Source organism: Hemitrygon akajei, chromosome 3 (assembly GCF_048418815.1).
Source record: "Hemitrygon akajei chromosome 3, sHemAka1.3, whole genome shotgun sequence".
Lineage (NCBI taxonomy): Eukaryota > Metazoa > Chordata > Chondrichthyes > Myliobatiformes > Dasyatidae > Hemitrygon > Hemitrygon akajei.
In genome coordinates, this window is record NC_133126.1 from 32412928 (window position 1) to 32430442 (window position 17515).

The following is a 17515-nucleotide window of genomic DNA, read 5'->3' on the forward strand; positions in this document are numbered from 1 at the left end:
TTGGTCATTTCTCTGCCATTTCCCTGTTGGTTACCTCATCAAGTTACACCACATCCACTGGTTCTGCCCATCACATTCTCAAAGAACTCCCAACAGTTGGTCAAAGACATACTGTAAGTCTATGTCAACTGTGCTATCATTCTTTTAGATCTTCTGTATTCACAATTTTCATTGTAGTTTCCAACAATTCCCTATCACTGACAGATTGGTAGTTCTTGTTTTTTGTTTGTTCTCTCATTTTCTTGTCACATTTGTTTACCCCCAGCTCACAAGAATTGTGCCTGTGCCCCACTTGGTGGTGCAGAATGGTTTGCCGTTCGATATTCCACAGGCTTTTTGCTGTTTGCACACTTTGGGCATTCTTGAATGGGTTCCCTGGTGTTTCTTCGTTTCGTGGCTGCCGGTGCGAGGACGAATCTCGGAGTACACATACTCTGATTATAAACGTACTTTGAACCTTTTCAGCCTTCGAATATTCAGTACAGAATTCCAGAATCCAATCCACAAATGATAATCACAGCACACTCTTTCTAAAGCCACTTCTATCTTAATGAATGCCTTTTGAATTTCTAAATGAAACACAACCACTGGATCTCCCTCAACTATTCTATTCAGTACATCGTCAAAGAACGCCAGAAGATTAGTTGAGTATGAATTCCTTCTCATATATCCACTAATGAAAGTAATCAGAGTTGGAATAGTACAGGTTTTATCCAATTCTTCACAAAGTTTTTTCAAAATCAAACTTTAAATTCTTAGCCTTTGCTGCTTTCAAACTACTGTCCAAGTCACTGAAGGCAATGAGACTGGTCCCTAGATGTCACCACAAAACAGGCACAGAAAATTATGCTCAGCAATAAATCAGTAAAGAATCTCTTCACTATAGTCCCCAGATGCATAGTATTTGGTTGAGCAATTGCCTTTGGGCCATTGCATTCTGTTCATATTCCCCATATCACAGACAAAAAGACATCAAGGGATTTTCTGTCATAGTAACATCCTGAAACATGATGCACGCCAATAACATTTTCCCCATCGGATTTTCATCTTACAGTGATACAGAATTGAAAGTTGCCCATCAACTTTTGTTATATTTGGAGATACAGCTCAATAACAGGTCCAATGAGTCTGCACCATCCAATTACACCCATGTGACTAATTTACCCTCAAATCTGTAGGTCTTTTGAATGTGTGGGGAAACCAGAGAATCGGGAGAAACCCTTTAGTTTCTTTCCACATCTAATGAACTAACGCTTCAAAATCACTCTGCACACCAAGATGTATCAGCTCATCACTACTTAAATAGCCACTTTTAATTTGCTTAGAACCAATTTTATTATCAGAGTACATATATGTTACCACATACTACATTGAGATTCATTTTCTTGCAGGCATTTATGGGAAAATAAAGAAATACAATATAATTTATGAAAATAAACACATAGACGTCAACTGGCAAGCAGCCAATGTGCAAGAGGCAAATAATAATAAATATATAATATTAAAGAGATAGACGTAGAGAGACAGACAGAGACAGGGAACATGAGTTGTAGAGTCCTTGAAAGTGAGTACATAGATTGTGGAATCAGCTCATCAAGTTCAGTCCATAGAGAATAACCTCACACTTTCTCTTATTCTTCTCCATTTGCCACTCATTTTCCTCAATTAATCAGTCTGCATCCCCTTGTAGACTTACAGTTCTTGTTCACATCTCACTTTCCAAGTTTGCACCACTGGCAGAATCTGGTACATTACACATTTTTTTTCCCAGAACAAGTCATTAACATCAACTGTGAATAGCCGAGGATCTGGTACTGATGTTTGTGCCATCCCACTGGTAACAGCCTGACAACTGGAAAAAGTCCTATTTACTCCTACTCTGTACTTATCCTCTTTAACCCATTCATACTGACTCATTCAGTGAGCCCTTATTTTATGCAACAAAACAATTTGAGTGATACCTTTATCAAATGCCTATTAAGTATCCAGATATCCTACTTCTAGTGGTCTGAAATTTGCCATAAAGAGCTTTATTACATTTGTCAAACATGATTTCCTTTTCATAAAGCTTTGTGGTCCCAGCCTAATTGTATTATGATTTGATAACGGTCCTGAACTAAGAACATAATATACTCCAGCATTTTAATGGCAAACTCTGCATGTCTAACTGATCTATAGTTGGCTATTTTTTTTCTACATTCTAACCTGCTAATTCCATTCCAAAATTTAGGGAGTGCATCTACAGCAATTTTTCTTAAGAAAATGGAATGTAAGGCTCTCTCACCCGGGGATTTATTTATCAATTTCTCTTTCCTATCATAATGTTCCTTAGTCATTAGACCAATGGTCCCTCATTGGTTTTGGTACATTTACTTGTCTTCTACTGTGAAGAACGATGCAAAATATTTCCTCATTTCCCATTATTATTTCACCTGCCATTGCCTTTTGGAAACCACGTTTGCCTTTGCTACATTTTTTTTTACTAATTCATACAAGTTCTTACAATCAGAAACTGCTCAAGTTATCATCAGGCCGGGCAGTACCTGTGGAAAGAGCAAAAAGATTGACACTTCATCTCAAAGACTCTTCTTCAGAACTTTTCCAGTTCAGTGGATGATCTTCAACCTAAAACATTTATCCTTGTTCTACTGATGCTGTCCAACCTGCCGTACATTTCCAACATACTCTGCTTGCTATTTCAGAGTTTCAGCACCTATAGTTTTTGGGTTTTCAAGTTTTTTTTTTAAAAAAAAGGTATTTTCATGTTTGTGCTATCTTCCCTTCCATATCAATATCTTGGCCTTCTACTGCTGGTTCCTAAATCTCTCCCTTTCTATCTTCCTCGGCAACCTGGTAAGTAATTTCTTTTAACATACAACCTCCTTGGCTGGCCACATGGATAACTTTATCCATTGTGCCCTTATTTCTCCATGGAATGCACATTCTGTACATAGAGGTAACTTCTTTCTATCTAGAAGAATTCATTTTTAATAGCAGCTATGAGCTATTAAATAAAAACTGTTGTGTCTGAGCAGGATGGGAAATTTGCTTTAGCTAAGAAATAGATAAATTCTAATGAATTCAAAAGCAGTTTGCATACCAAAGATACTTCATCATTCTCTGTGTCTGTCATGAAATTATTTTGCAAACAATATGTACTGTTTTAAAGAACAATTAATTTAAGGTGAATTTATATCATTTACTTGTTTCTTTGTGAGGAACCATTTTGAGTCACACTTTATATTGAAACCACAGCACCGAGCTAATAAATATTTGTTTTAGTGTAGCTTTGGAAAGAATATTGTTTAGAAAGACAATTCAGCAAAATGAGAATAATGTAATAATGCAACTTCTGTTTTGCTTTCCTTTTTCTAAAATAAATGCATGATAGAAATACTTGACCTTTTACTTGTTGTGTCTTCATGCTCCTGCTTAAGACTGACTGTTCTGGTCACCATCACAGAGCAAGCATGCCACATACAGTAATTGTCTTGTTCAACAGCATCACCTTATGTCAAACACATAGACACGGAGAGTACAATATCTTCCTGAAGACAGAGGAACTACTCTGCTGCTCTTTTATTTAAAGAAAGACATTTTTGAAATTCATTTTATTTTACACTTCAACCCTTTAGTACCAGTATATTTCACATCATCAAAACTGGCTTTATCTTTTAAATTAATAGCAATTATAAATCCAGTCTAGTAACCAATTGGCAACGTCTTCCCGATCTTCTTCCAAATTCTAGTGATTTGGTGGATGCTAAATCTGAATTCAAAGGAAGTTATGACCCTTTATCTGCCATGTTTGGATCTGGTACCTCGCTTCCTGATGTCTGCCTTGGATTCAACTCAGACAAAACTTAAAGACAGAGTGGTTCATCATCCAGACATGATTCAGCTCCAGCTTAGATCATTTGTTCTATTAGAACACCAGCTTCCAATGCCAATTTCAACCAATTATCTCCTGGCTCTGTAGTTCTCTATCTTGTTCCCTCCCTCCATCCTCTGAGCTGACTGGGGTGAGCTAAGAATACAAAATGCTTTTTTTGAAACTATAGTCGGCCCTCTTTATCTGCGGGGGATTGGTTCCGGTACCCCCTGTGGATACCAAAAAACGCGGATGATCAAGTCCCTTATTTAACCCGTCTCAGTGCGGTGGACTTTAGGACCCGGCACAGATCTGAATACATGGTGTTTCTGTTCGCGAAAGTAATCACGATTGAAAATAAGGTGGAAGTAATAAAGCGATCAGAAAGAGGTGAAATGTCATTGGTCATTGGAAAAGCATTAGGCTACAGTCGGTCAACTATCGGGACAATTTTAATGGAGCACGTGAAAGGCCCTGCCCTGATGAAAGCTACAATTATTACTAAACAACACAGTGGTTTAATTATTGAAATACACACATTTCTTAAGTGCATAGAAAGGTAAAATATATACTATATACTAAGACAAATGCTTGACTAACTGGCGCTAAATAATACCGGATGTACCTGTTCCGACTTCAAATCCGACTTAAAGACGGATTCAGGAACGGAACTCGTTCATAACCCAGGGACTGCCTGTACTCTTAAATCATCTCTAGATTACTCATAATAGCTAATACAATGTAAATGCTATGTAAATAGTTGTTAATACTGTATTGTTTAGGGAATAATGACAAGAAAAAAAAGTCTGTACATGCTCAAACAACAAGTGTTGGAGAGAGAACTTCCGGGTTTTCCTGATCCACGGCTGGTTGAATCCATGCACCCGGAACCTGCAGATAAAGAGGGCCGACTGTACATTCCTTCTTATTAGTGCCGCAATGACGTTTTGACTCAACTGCCTCGATTCAATTCTCGATGCCACATTTCACTGAACAAGGCTCAAGCTAGGTCTCAAGCAGACCCCCATTTGTAGATCTGCAGGTGCATGCCCCACAGCACTGTGCACTTATTTCTTTAGCAAAGCGATGTTCCATGCTGAGCGTTGAATATTCCTGAAACATTTGCGTCAAGAGAGCTTTCTTAACTATTCTAACTGACCTCCAGGCTATCACCTGAAGTCAGATGATGTAAGGGAACAAGAGCGTGTTTGATATGATTCTGCTAAATTAAATTTACTGGTATTTTAAAACTGGAGATTTTCAGAAAATGCCAAAACCGGTGCATGACAATATCAAAACCAGCATCACATCAATATTAGAGAATTGATGCAGGGTCTCAGTCCAAAATGTTAACTGTTTACTCTTTTCTATAGGTGCTGCCTGACCTGCTGAATAATTCAAGTTTTTTGTACCAATATCAACACAGAACTCAGGTTTACCATATATCATACTGGACAGTTTAATTCATTCCCTTGAGGAACTCCTGTCGAGAGTCAATGCTCATTGTAGACATTTATTTTTTCCTGCAGAATTCTGTAGATGTCAATTCCACTAAGTGTGCTGAAGGTCTTTTGTAGGTCAATGAACTCAAAGACGAGAGATACATTTTGTTCCTGTCTTTTTTCTCACAACAAGCAGAGTGTGAACAGATACAAAAGATCCCTTCCAAAGAAACAAAACCCAAGGAATCGATATGAACAGTCACTACATTGAGATAATTACTACCTATCAGTGCTGATCTCAAATATTGCTCCAAGTTTTAGAAAATCTGATGCACAAATCATACTTTGGTGCAGTTTTAAAATTATTACAGAGATAATTAGCAACTTTCCACCCAACCAGCACAAACCTAACAAGTGCATCTTTTGTACAAGCACAGCAAATACACTCAACTTTATTGCTAATATTAATAACATAATAAAGTACAATAAAACTCATCAACATACAATTCACAGAAGACGTTACTTCATTATTTCATGGCTTTATGTGTGTTAGCCATGCCTAACCAATCTTCTAGTGATTTTGAGTAGGTTACCACGAAGGTTGAGCAAGGAAAGACAGTAGATGGTGTCTACATTGAACTTTAGCAAGGCCTATGGCAATGTCCCACATGAGATAGTGATCTAGAAGGTTAAGTCACTTGGCATTCAGGATGAAGTAAACAATTGGATTCAACACTGGCTTAGTGGAAGAAGCCAGAGAGTTGTAGTAGATGGTGGTCTCTCTGACTGGAGACCTGCGACTACTGGTGTGCTGTAGGGATCTGTGCTGGGAGCTTTGTCGTTCATTGTTGACCAAACAATAGAAGAGCAAAAGGCTCCAGTGCCCTGAAGAGAGGAGTGAAGATCTTAGAGAGAAAGCCCTTGCCTCCAATCTAGGCCGGTGTTTAAATTGTCTAAACAGCCTATCGTACCTCGCACTAGGACCCAGGCACCGCTGCTGTGAAAGGCTCCGGGCCTAGAACAAGCCACCCAGTGACTCGCTCTGCACCAAGATTTTGTCACCAAGCCCAAAGCCACTCTCAGGCTCTTTAAATCAGCTCAGTGCCCAGAGCAATCCAACCTCACAGCCAGGCCAGTTGAACGAGCAACAGAACTTTCCTGCCCAGGCTCCAACTTCTCCTTTCGCCACCTAGAATGGATGGGCATCAGAACTCCATCTGCAACACATCATCTCTGCTCATCCACCGAACTCACTTCACTATCGCTTGCCCCTTCATTGTTTGCAGTGATCATTTAACACAATTGACCCAGTAAAGGTATTTTTAGTTGGATTTCTTAGCTTTTTGACCACCAGAAAGCAGTTGCACATGTTTAGTTGTGCCACCTTAACCAGAAATTTAGAGTGTTGTGTATGATTCTGGTCACCACCCTGCAGTAAACATAGCAATAAGTATGAAGAAGGTACAGAGAAATTTTACAGGGATGTTGTTGGGACTTGAGATAGAAAATGTATCTCAAAAGGGCAATGTTACAATAGTCATGGGGATTTCAATATGCAGGTAGATTGGGAAAATCAGGTTGGTGCTGGATCCCAAGAAGGGCGTTTGTAGAATACCTATCAGTGACTTTTTAGAGCAGCTCATGGTAAAGCCCACTGGGGGATCAGCTAGATTGGGTGTTGTGCAACAAACAGAATTGATTAGGGAGCTTAAGGTAAAGAAACCTTTTGGAGACAATGATCATAATATGAACAATTCACCCTACAATTTGAGAAGAACATAAGAATACAAGAAGTCGTCAGAAGCTAAGGTGAGATGTATCAGTATTACAATGGAGGAAAGGAAATCACAGAGGCATGATTGATTGGCAGGGAACACTAAAAGGAATGACAGCTGAGCAACAATGACTGGAGTTTCTGGGAGCAATTCAGAAGGTGCAGGACAGATACATCCCAAAGAAGTAGTAATATTCTAAAGGCAGGATTAAGCAACCATGGCTGACAAGAGAAGTCAAAGCCAACATAAAAGTCAAAGAAAGGGCATATAATACAGCAAAATTTAGTGGGAAGTTAGAGGATTGGGAAGCTCTTAAAAACCAAGAGAAGGAAACTAAAAAAGTCATTAAGAAGGAAAAGATGGAATATGAAAGTAAGCTAGTCAATAATAATGAGATACCAAAAATTTCTTCAGATATATAAAGTGTAAAAGAGAGGTGAGAGTACATAACAGACTGCTGAAAAATGACATTGGAGAAGTAGTAATGGGGGACAAGGAAATAACAGATGAACCGAATAAGTATTTTGCATTCGTCTTCACTGTGGAAGACACTAGCAGTATATCAGAAGTTCAAGAGTATCAAGGGCAGAAGTAAATGAAGTTACCGTTACTAGAGAGAAGGTTCTTGGGAAACTGAAATGTCTGAAGGTGGATAAGTCACCTGGACGAGATGGTCTACACCCCAAAGTTCTGAAGGAGGTGGCTGAAGAGATTGTGAAGCCATTAGTAATGATCTTTCAAGAATCAATGAATTCTGGCATGGTTCCAGAAGAACAGAAAATCGCAGATGTCACTCCATTCTACAAGAAGGGAGAGAGGCAGAAGAAAGGAAATTCGAGGTTAAGTAGTCTGACCTCAATGGTTGGGAAGATTTTGGAATTGATTGTTAAGGATCTGGTTTTGGGGTACTTGGAGGCATGTGATAAAATAGGCTGAAGTCGGCATGGTTTCCTTAAGGGCAAATCTTGCCTTACAAATCTGTTGGAATTCTTTGAGAGTAGGGGAGATTCAAACAAGAGGACACAAGTTAAGAGTTAAGGGGCAAAAGTTTAGGGGTAACACGAGGGGGAATTTCTTTACTCAGAGAGTGGTAGCTGTGTGGAACGAGCTTCCACTAGAAGTGGTAGAGGCAGGTTTGATTTTGTCATTTAAAGAAAAATTGGATAGGTATATGGACAGAAAAGGAATGGAGGGTTATGGGCTGAGTGCGGGTCAGTGGGACTAGGTGAGAGTAAGCGTTCGGCACGGACTAGAAGGGCCGAGATGGCCTGTTTCCATGCTGTAATTGTTATATGGTTATATAAATAACAAACAGGATAGACAATCAGTTGATGTTGTGCACTTGGATTTTCAGAAGGCCTTTGACAAGGTGCAACACAGGAGGCTGCTGACTTCTAGCAAGGATAAAGCAGTGGCTGATTGGCAGGACACGAAGAGTGGGAATAAAGGGAGCCCTTTCTGATTGGCTGCCGGTGACTAGTGGTGTTTCACAGAGGCCTGTGTTAGGACTGCTACTTTTTACATTACATGTCAATGATTTGGATGAAGGAATTGAGAGCTTTATGGCCATGTTTGTGGATGATGCGAAGATAGGTGGAGGGGCAGGTAGTATCGAGGAAGCAGAGAGGCTACTGAAGGACTTAAACAAATTAGGAAAACGGGCAAATAAGTGACAGATGGAATACAGTGTCGGGAAGTGTATGGTCATGCACTTCGGTAGAAGAAATAAAAGCATGGACTATTTTCTAAAAATCAAGAGAAAATTCAAAAATCTGAGCTGCAAAGGAACTTGAGTCTTCATGCAGGATTTCCTGAGGGTTCATTTGCAAGCCAATCGGTGGTGAAGAGGGCAAATGTAATGTTAGCATTCATTTTGAGAGGATTAGATTAAAAAAGCAAGGTTGCAATGTTAAGGCTTTACAAGGCACTGGCGATGCTTCTGAGCAGCTCTGGGCCACAGAGATCTCCATAGAGTAGATTTCGAGAGGACGTTTCCTACGGTGGGGAAGTCTAAGATCAAAGGACACTGCCTCAGAATAGAGGGGCATCCATTTAGAATGGAGATAAGGAGGTATTTCTTTAGCCAGAGAGTGGGGAGTCTGTGAAATTCGGTGCTACAGGCAGTTGTGGGGGCCAAGTCATCGGACATATTTAAGGCAGGGGTTGATAGGTTCGGGATTAGTCAGGACATGAAGGAATACAGGGAGAAGACAGGAGACTGGGGTTGAGGGGGAAATGGATCAGCCATGATGAAATAGTGGTGAAGACTCGATGGGACAAATGGCCTAATTCTGCTCCTATATCTTATTGTCTTATAGTCTTGAGCTCCTGGGTTATAGGGAAAGGTAGAATAGGTTAGGACTTTATTCCCTGGAGTGCAGGAACATGAGGGGAGATCTTATTCTGGTATACAAAATTATGAAGGATATAGATTGGGTGAATGCAAGCAGGTTTTTCCCCTCAGTTTGGGTAAGACAGGGACTAGAGGTCATAGGTTTTTGGTGAAAGGTAAACTATTCAAAAAGATCTGAGGGGAAACTTCTACACTCAGAGGGTGGTGCAAGTGTAGAATTAGCTACTCGAAGAAGTGGTAGATATGGGTTCAGTTGTAGGAGAAGTTTGGATAGGTACATGGATGACAAGGGGTTGCAGGATGTGGTTTAGGTGCAGGTATGTGATACTAGACAGAAGATCAGTTCAGCATGGGCTAATGGGCCTCAAGGCCTGTTTTTGTGCTGTAGTGCTCTGTGACTCAATCTTTCTTTACAAATGATTTACTGAGATGTGAAAATGCAGTGGCCATTTTTACATTACAGAATATGCCCTGAATCACATTGTTATTTGTAGCTATCTCCACACAAAAGCAAAATTCCTCACAAGGCTAAAGAAATTTAGCAATGTCCCCAGTGATGTTAACCAATTTTTACAGATCCGACATTGAATCTATTCTATCCAGACACATCATAGCTTGGTATGGCAACTGCACTACCCAAGACAGCAAGAAATTTCAGAATTGTGGGTATTGTCCAGTCTCTCAGGAAAAGCATCCTCCCCTCCATTGGCTCTGTCTCCCTCAGGAAAGCAGTCAAGAAAACCTAGGACCAACACCCCCTGCCGTTCCCAGTCATTTTCTCTTCTCTACCCCTTGCAATGGGAAAAGATACAAAACTTGAGAACGTACTACCAAGGTCAGATTCTACCTTATTGTTATAAAACTCGTAAACAGACCTCCTATAGGATAAAGATAAACTCTTGATCTCTCAATCCTCCTCATCTTGGCAATGGAACTTTATTTACCTACCCATAATGCATTTCTGTAACTTCAGCAGTGTTTTCTCCATTGTTTATCTTTTAACTGCCTGTGTATCGAGGCATTCGTATGGCACACAAACAAAAGCTTTTCACTACATGTGACAATAATATACTAATATAGGCATACAAATGTTGGATTGATGAAAAATATTAAATAAATATAAGAACGTCCATAAGGACTCCAGTCTTGTTGCAGAAAATATATCGCCTTCTTCACCTCATCCAAACCTATTTCAGACCAACAGGATGCTTAATATATTATTGAAATTGTGCATTCCATTAGGAAAATGTGATGTAATTTCCCTTCAAGTTTCAAAGAGGCCAGTGCAGTATTAAAAAACTATATTCTCTTAAAGGAAAGAGAAGCATCCATTAGGTTTCTGATAGCAACTTTCAATGGAATGCACAATCCAAACTTAATTACAGATAGGATATCATCCTCCAATTGCTTCTACAAAAAGCTTAACTATGAAAAGCAGAAGATCCCTCAGTTCAGCTGTTTCAAGCAATATTAATCAGCAAATAAATTTACTTTAAATTTTATATACATTACAATGATAGCTTTAAACATTAAAGTGCTTCTAATGTGAAAGTTTGTATACTGAACTGATTATATCATCCAATTCATGTTTGATCAGCTCCAGTTCCTAATTCCCACCTTTTGCAGCTCATTGCAAAAGACACCACAGAGGCTGCTGTAAGAGGCCGCTTGTTATTATTATCCAACATTACATTTGTTATATTCTTTATCGCTTTTGCATTTTCAATCTCTAAGATGCTGAATGCCATAAATAACAGGAAGTTTCAGATAACAGCAGATTTCTAAAATCCTTTGGCTTGAAGAAAGATACTGACGTGCACTTATCAGTACAACTTCTTCTGGTCCTACAACCCTCTGAAATTCTTCTGCCCTTCAGATCTGGTTTCCTGAGCATTTTGAATTTTAATCATTCCTCCCTTAATAGTCAACTGCCTTGGCCCTAAGCTCTGCAATTTCCTTCCAAAATCTCCCTGCCTCTGTAACTTTTAGGCAGAGACCACTGACCCCACAGCTAGTGGCATAAAAAAGATGGGGACTTGAAGGTGATCATAAAGCTTCCCTCTTCAGCTCAGTTTTGGTCACCTGCCTTACTATCTCATTGCCATTTTGTCCCTTAACTTGAAGGTCTTTGGAAAGTTCTACCTCATTAAAGCTGTTATATTAATGGAGATTATTAGTATTTGTACTCAGTTATTCACTTTAGCACATTGAATAGCTGAGCAAAATTCAAACGTAATTAGAAAATAATCACAATAAGTTATTGCGTACAATAATCCAGCAACTGAGTGGGCTTTCTATGCTAAATTCCGCACAAGCATCCTCATTAGTTGTTAATTTTATTTAGATTTGCTGAATTGTTACCTTTCCCAACATTTCATATGTTAGCACTATTAATCTTCATTTAACATGACAACCATCTTACTTTTAGCCTTTTTTAAAAAAAACAATAATCCATTGAAGATCCTTAGATTTATGCTTTAACCATTGCATGCGAGTAAATTGACTTCGCTTGGAAAGTGACTGATATCCGATTGGCTGCTGCAATACACCAGTCTGATTTTTCATTTCATTCATTTTAATTGAAAGAGAAAGCAGCAGAAACATAAAATGTGCAGCTAATTCAACATAGTCTATTTTACATCATTGCCCAAAGTTGATATTATTGCACCGTTTCCAGAACCAACCTTGCACCCTGCCTTCTACGTCAAAATCAAAACTGTCTGTGATCCAGGGATTCTATAGTGGGGGGATAATTGTCTTAGTCTCTTTTATCGGTTTCCTAGTAACAATTTTTCAGTGGCAGTTGCTCATAACATATTCCTCTGGAAGAAATTGCCTTTCCCTCTTCATTATTCTATTTTATGTACAGTTCCAGAGACAAAGATTTATGCAAAGACCTACTCCTGCAGGCAGGTAAGGTAGAGTAGGTGTGTGTATGCATTTGATGATGGGAGAGTGGAGTGATAGTGCAGGATCATTGTGGAAATGGAGCATTACTGCCCATCCTAACTTCCTTGAGCTGTGTGGCTAAGGAGTCCATTCATTTCATGCCATTGCTATGAGTACAGGTTCAAATACAAACCAGATAAAGATGCAGATTCCCATTTCTAAAGTTCATCAGTGGACCAGGAAAAGTTTTTTTTTAATTTACATATTTGCATTGTCACTATTACCCTTTTTTTTATTCTGCACTTCTCTGAATTTTAATTCTGCAGCTGCCAGAGTGGGATTTTAACCCATTATTAGATCATTAGTCCAGGCATTTGAATTGCATAAACACCCTTCAATTATACACAAATAAGCATCTCATCTGGCATCAGTATATAGCCTAAACTGAGATTGCAACTCAGCGGCAATGCAGCTGTGTCTTCAGGATGGGGGACTGTCAATTTACTCTGACACAAGCTCCAAATGGGTGCTCTGGGCTCAGCTTAACCCATCATATTGGAGAGACTGAGATCCAGCTTGCGCAGTCAGATGTGACCCTGAAAAGCTTGGTGCAGCAAATGGATGAGGGCGTAAGGAGTCGTGTGTCATCACAGTAATAAGTAAACGTAGGACTGAAAGTGAGGTGGATTACCATTCCCTTCATATATTCAAGCTATTTCATTGTGTCAATGAGGAAGATGTTACAGCGACCAGCCTGGGGAAGAGTTTATTGAAGATCATTTAACACCCCAGCATGAAAGGAAACCATTGAGAGCCAATATTCCTAACCTAGCCCCTGGCATATTGTGTTGTTGATTCGTACAAAATGGTAGCATGGTTTATCTGATTTGAAATTAGCAAATCAAAATTAAATGGGTTCCTTTTGGGCATCCCTTCCTCTATCAACGTGTGCTCCACCCCAGTGATCAGCCACATGCACTGTGCCCTTTATAGTACTTGATCAATTCCAAATAGTATTCGTCCAACTTTTGTCTCAAAGGTTAATTAATGGAAAATCAGACTTGTAATTCAGATTATGCTGCATCAATCTACCAAGCAGAGTTCCACAGAAATTACAAAAGGATCCACATCTTTGATCTCAGTGGGTGCTCATTCTTCACAGTTTCCTCACCGAACACCATCCTTGCATTCTCATTGTTAGATAGATAGATAGATACTTTATTCATCCCCATGGGGAAATTCAACTTTTTTTCCAATGTCCCATACACTTGTAGCAAAACTAATTACATACAATACTTAACTCAGTAAAAAAAAATATGATATGCATCTAAATCACCATCTCAAAAAGCATTAATAATAGCTTTAAAAAGTTCTTAAGTCCTGGCGGCTGAATTGTAAAGCCTAATGGCATTGGGGAGTATTGACCTCTTCATCCTGTCTGAGGAGCATTGCATCGATAGTAACCTGTCGCTGAAACTGCTTCTCTGTCTCTGGATGGTGCTATGTAGAGGATGTTCAGGGTTTTCCATAATTGACCGTAGCCTACTCAGCGCCCTTCGCTCAGCTACCGATGTTAAACTCTCCAGTACTTTGCCCACGACAGAGCCCGCCTTCCTTACCAGCTTATTAAGACGTGAGGCGTCCCTCTTCTTAATGCTTCCTCCCCAACACGCCACCACAAAGAAGAGGGCGCTCTCCACAACTGACCTATAGAACATCTTCTATAACCTATCTTCTGCACCTTGCTGCTTCATCCTTTTGCAACCCTCCCCCAGACAGTACATTCCAAATTTCAGATATACTCTGAGTGAAAAAATCTTTCTCAAACCCTCCCCTAAATCTCTTCTCCCTCATCTTAAACCTAGTTCTTTAGTCACAGACACCTCCGCTAAGTTTCTCAACTTCTACACTATCCAGGCCTCTCGTAATTCCACAATAGGTCCCTAATCCCTGTAGAAAACAAATTCAACCTATCCTGTCTCTCCTGGTGACTGAGACACTCCATCCCAGAGAATCTCCTCTCCTCCCATCCCACCCTCCCCCCAGTGCAGTCGTATCCTTTCTACAGCATAGTGGTCAGACTGCACACAATAATCCAGCTATGGCCTCACCAATGGTTTATATCACTGGGCCATTTGCTCTATATGTTTATAGTCTGCACTCAGCTAACAAAGTGTATGTGCTCTGAACACTTCTCACCCTTGCTGCTGCCTTCAGTAATCCTAGACCTTGTATACTAACTCCCTCTGTCCTCCGTACTAGGTACTGAGCCTCTCTGCATCCTACCATTTATAGTGTATTTATTGCATTTCACACTTTGGCTTTGGTGTTGTCTTTGATTGTAAATTTTACCAAGACCAAGAGCAGAGTGTGACATCAGGACAAACACTTCTGACCATCTTATCACCCTATCAAAATGTCTACTGCAGTCCTCACTTTCAACCATCATAACACTGTCCAACTTATAAACCATACCTCCTACTTTCAGACTGTTAGTGAATGGAGCAAACTGAAGGGTCTGAGCAGGAAGCTCTGTTCGTCTTTCTTCCCAAACTCTACCTCCACAGTCAGACCATTTGGAAATGCCCTGCATCACATGCTCTTCCTGTTGCACACCAGGTACAAAATTCTTAAACCTACCGTTTGGAAAAGGCTTTTGCCTAATACCCAATGGTGTCTATTAACGTAAGGAGAGACTTCTAGTGAGGACAATCAAAGAGAGAGACAGGGGAGTGTGCAACCAGCCTCTAAAAGTTAGGGGATGGGGTGTAGAGACCCATCAACAACTCTCATAAGTTTAAAGGTCTATAGGACCACTGTGGAATAGCAGGGGAAATTACAAAAAGACCGATTTACATGGGAAATAAGCCAACTTGCAGGCAACCGCTTAAATGGTGTGAGACCTAATTAGTGCGGATAAACGAGATCAAGGTAGCCTTAACTAACCAAATCGGTTTGCACGATATGCCATTTCCCTGGTGCCCAACGTCAGCGTACGGAGCAAGAAGCAGGAGAGAGCTTCTATTGAAAAGATGCGTGTCTGCAGTAATTGTTCCCTTTGGTCTGCCCAGCTCCATAGGAACAGCTCCAACAACACATACAACAGTGACATCTTCATTTAAACTCGTTACTATAGCAGCGCATATTTGATTTGGACCGCAGCCAAACCCGTCAATATCCATGTATAATATGCTCCCCCTCCCATCAAAAAGGGGGTGATGCTTCTCTCCCCCCCCCCCCCCCCATAAATAAAGGGTTCGTTAAGGATAAGGCTATTAAGCAGTATTTTTTTTTTTGTTCGGCAGTTGGAATCTGCCCTTTACCTGGTTCGGTGCAGTTTTTTGTCTGGGTACCGTTGTCCTTCGCCGCTGCCATTAACTTCCTGTTCCACCACCCGAGGTCCCGCACGGCTTGTTGTCCAGTGTGTTTCTCTTGCTCTGTTCGGATTAGCAATTAGCACGAGTTATATGGATGAAGATTCGACAGCCAAAGTTACCCATCTAAACACAGACCCTGGATCTTATTTTATTCTGAACTCTCCAGTAATGCCCCGGTAAAACGCTGCAGGGACCGTTCCAAACTTAATGATAATTGACTGAAAGCCATCAAGGTGAACATATAAAGTTCATTTACAAAATAAATTCTGTTCCGTTTTACTCTAAAAACGCATGTCCAAAATAATCTGTCTATACTAGGGTTAGACAAGAATGATATCATTAACACGAGGGGCCTTTATTAATCATGAGGTTCTCGAGATAACTTGTACATTCCTTCAAGAGTCGCAGGTTAGCGAAGCTTTATTATAGAGTAGCCGAATTCTAATAATATTAGCCTTGCCGGCTAATATAATCCAATCGACTTCAGGAAAGGCTAGTGTTCTGCAAGTTCATGACTCCTCTGATGTAACATGAAAAGATGCAAACTTAAATTTTAAAAAAGCGCACTTAAACTGACAAAATTGACTACAATGTATTTTAAACACAAACGCGGTTAACACAAGACCGCTCCTTTATCTAGGCATCTTCGGTGGAAGGAAAATTAGATCTATGGTTTGGCAAAACTATAAATATATATATCGCCCTTTGTGGCCCCGGCTACCAGGTGGAAAAGTTGAACGACACCGGGCTCACTCACCTAGTCTGGATAGTAGACTGCACATGCACCAGGCCAAGAAGAGAATGCTGCAGGAAACACCAATCTGATAAAGAACCATCTCTCTCCTCCTACGAACTTTGGTCATTTTTGCAAACGCCGTGGTTCTCGTCCGTTTGATGCCTGGCTCCATCGCCTCTGACAATTTGATGTGTCTTTTTTATTATTATTGCGAGACGCTGGTATCCCACCTACCCACCCCCCTTTGCTGCGTGTTTAAACTCCGGCGCCACTTCTCATTTCACGCTGTTAAAGGAGAAAAAAAACCTTAATGCAGTGTCGAGATCACATGTGAGCTCCAGGTTTCAGGGACCAGAGGTGGAGAGAGAGAGAGAGAGAGAGAGAAGAGCCTGTCAGTTTGAGGACGCTCTTCGCTACGGGTAATGACGAGGGCTCGTAAGGCAAGGAACGGGGTTTTACTGTACCTATAAATGGAGTTCCCTAAGGATATGAAGATTACAACCCCTCCCCGCCAACCATATTTTTTAAAAAATGAAGGGAAAAAGCAGAACACAAAAAATCAGTACATAAATTACTCGTTAATAAAGAAAAAAATCTTTGCTGTGATACATGGCGAGATCGTGCGATTAACAAGCTTGCTGCCGTGTCCATCTCTCTCCTTCCGAGTCTAACCTCCAATTTCGACCACTTTCTACCTCGCCTCTGCCTCTGACCGCGAATGACCTCTAATTCAGTCCCTTCCCCTTCCCCCCTTGATCCGGGCAGCGAATAATCCCCAGTCCTATCTATCCGTGTTTATCTCTTCAGTGTGCTGATATTTGGAAATGAAGACCCAGATTCGTGGGGCTGTCCTTTATCCATCTCACACCTGTGTGTGCGCTCGCCTGTCGTTCTAAAACACACACAGAACAGCGGTTGAATACAGAGACTGAACCCCTGAATAATAGACTTCAAAAGGATTGTCAGCCATGGAGGTGCACGGCGGAGTATAAACCGTGGACGCTGGAATTCGCCGCCAAAACTGTGTGTGTTAGTCCGGAAGATGCCCGAATTACCGCCTTTGGATTTTAAC

At 40.5% G+C, this 17515-nt stretch overlaps 1 protein-coding gene across 1 annotated transcript in view; it reads right to left on the minus strand.

The window, feature by feature from the left end:
• Positions 1-17216, minus strand: part of LOC140724832 (sodium/potassium/calcium exchanger 4-like) — a 334703-nt gene extending 317487 nt beyond the window's left edge. Inside the window, exons 1-2 of the mRNA XM_073039498.1 lie at positions 16465-17216; positions 15654-15767 (exon numbers count right to left, since the gene is read on the minus strand). Of these exons, the coding sequence (XP_072895599.1) occupies positions 15654-15767; positions 16465-16615 (265 nt within the window). The 5' untranslated portion in view covers positions 16616-17216. The remainder of the gene's footprint in view (positions 1-15653; positions 15768-16464) is intronic.
• Positions 17217-17515: the final 299 nt, after the last annotated feature.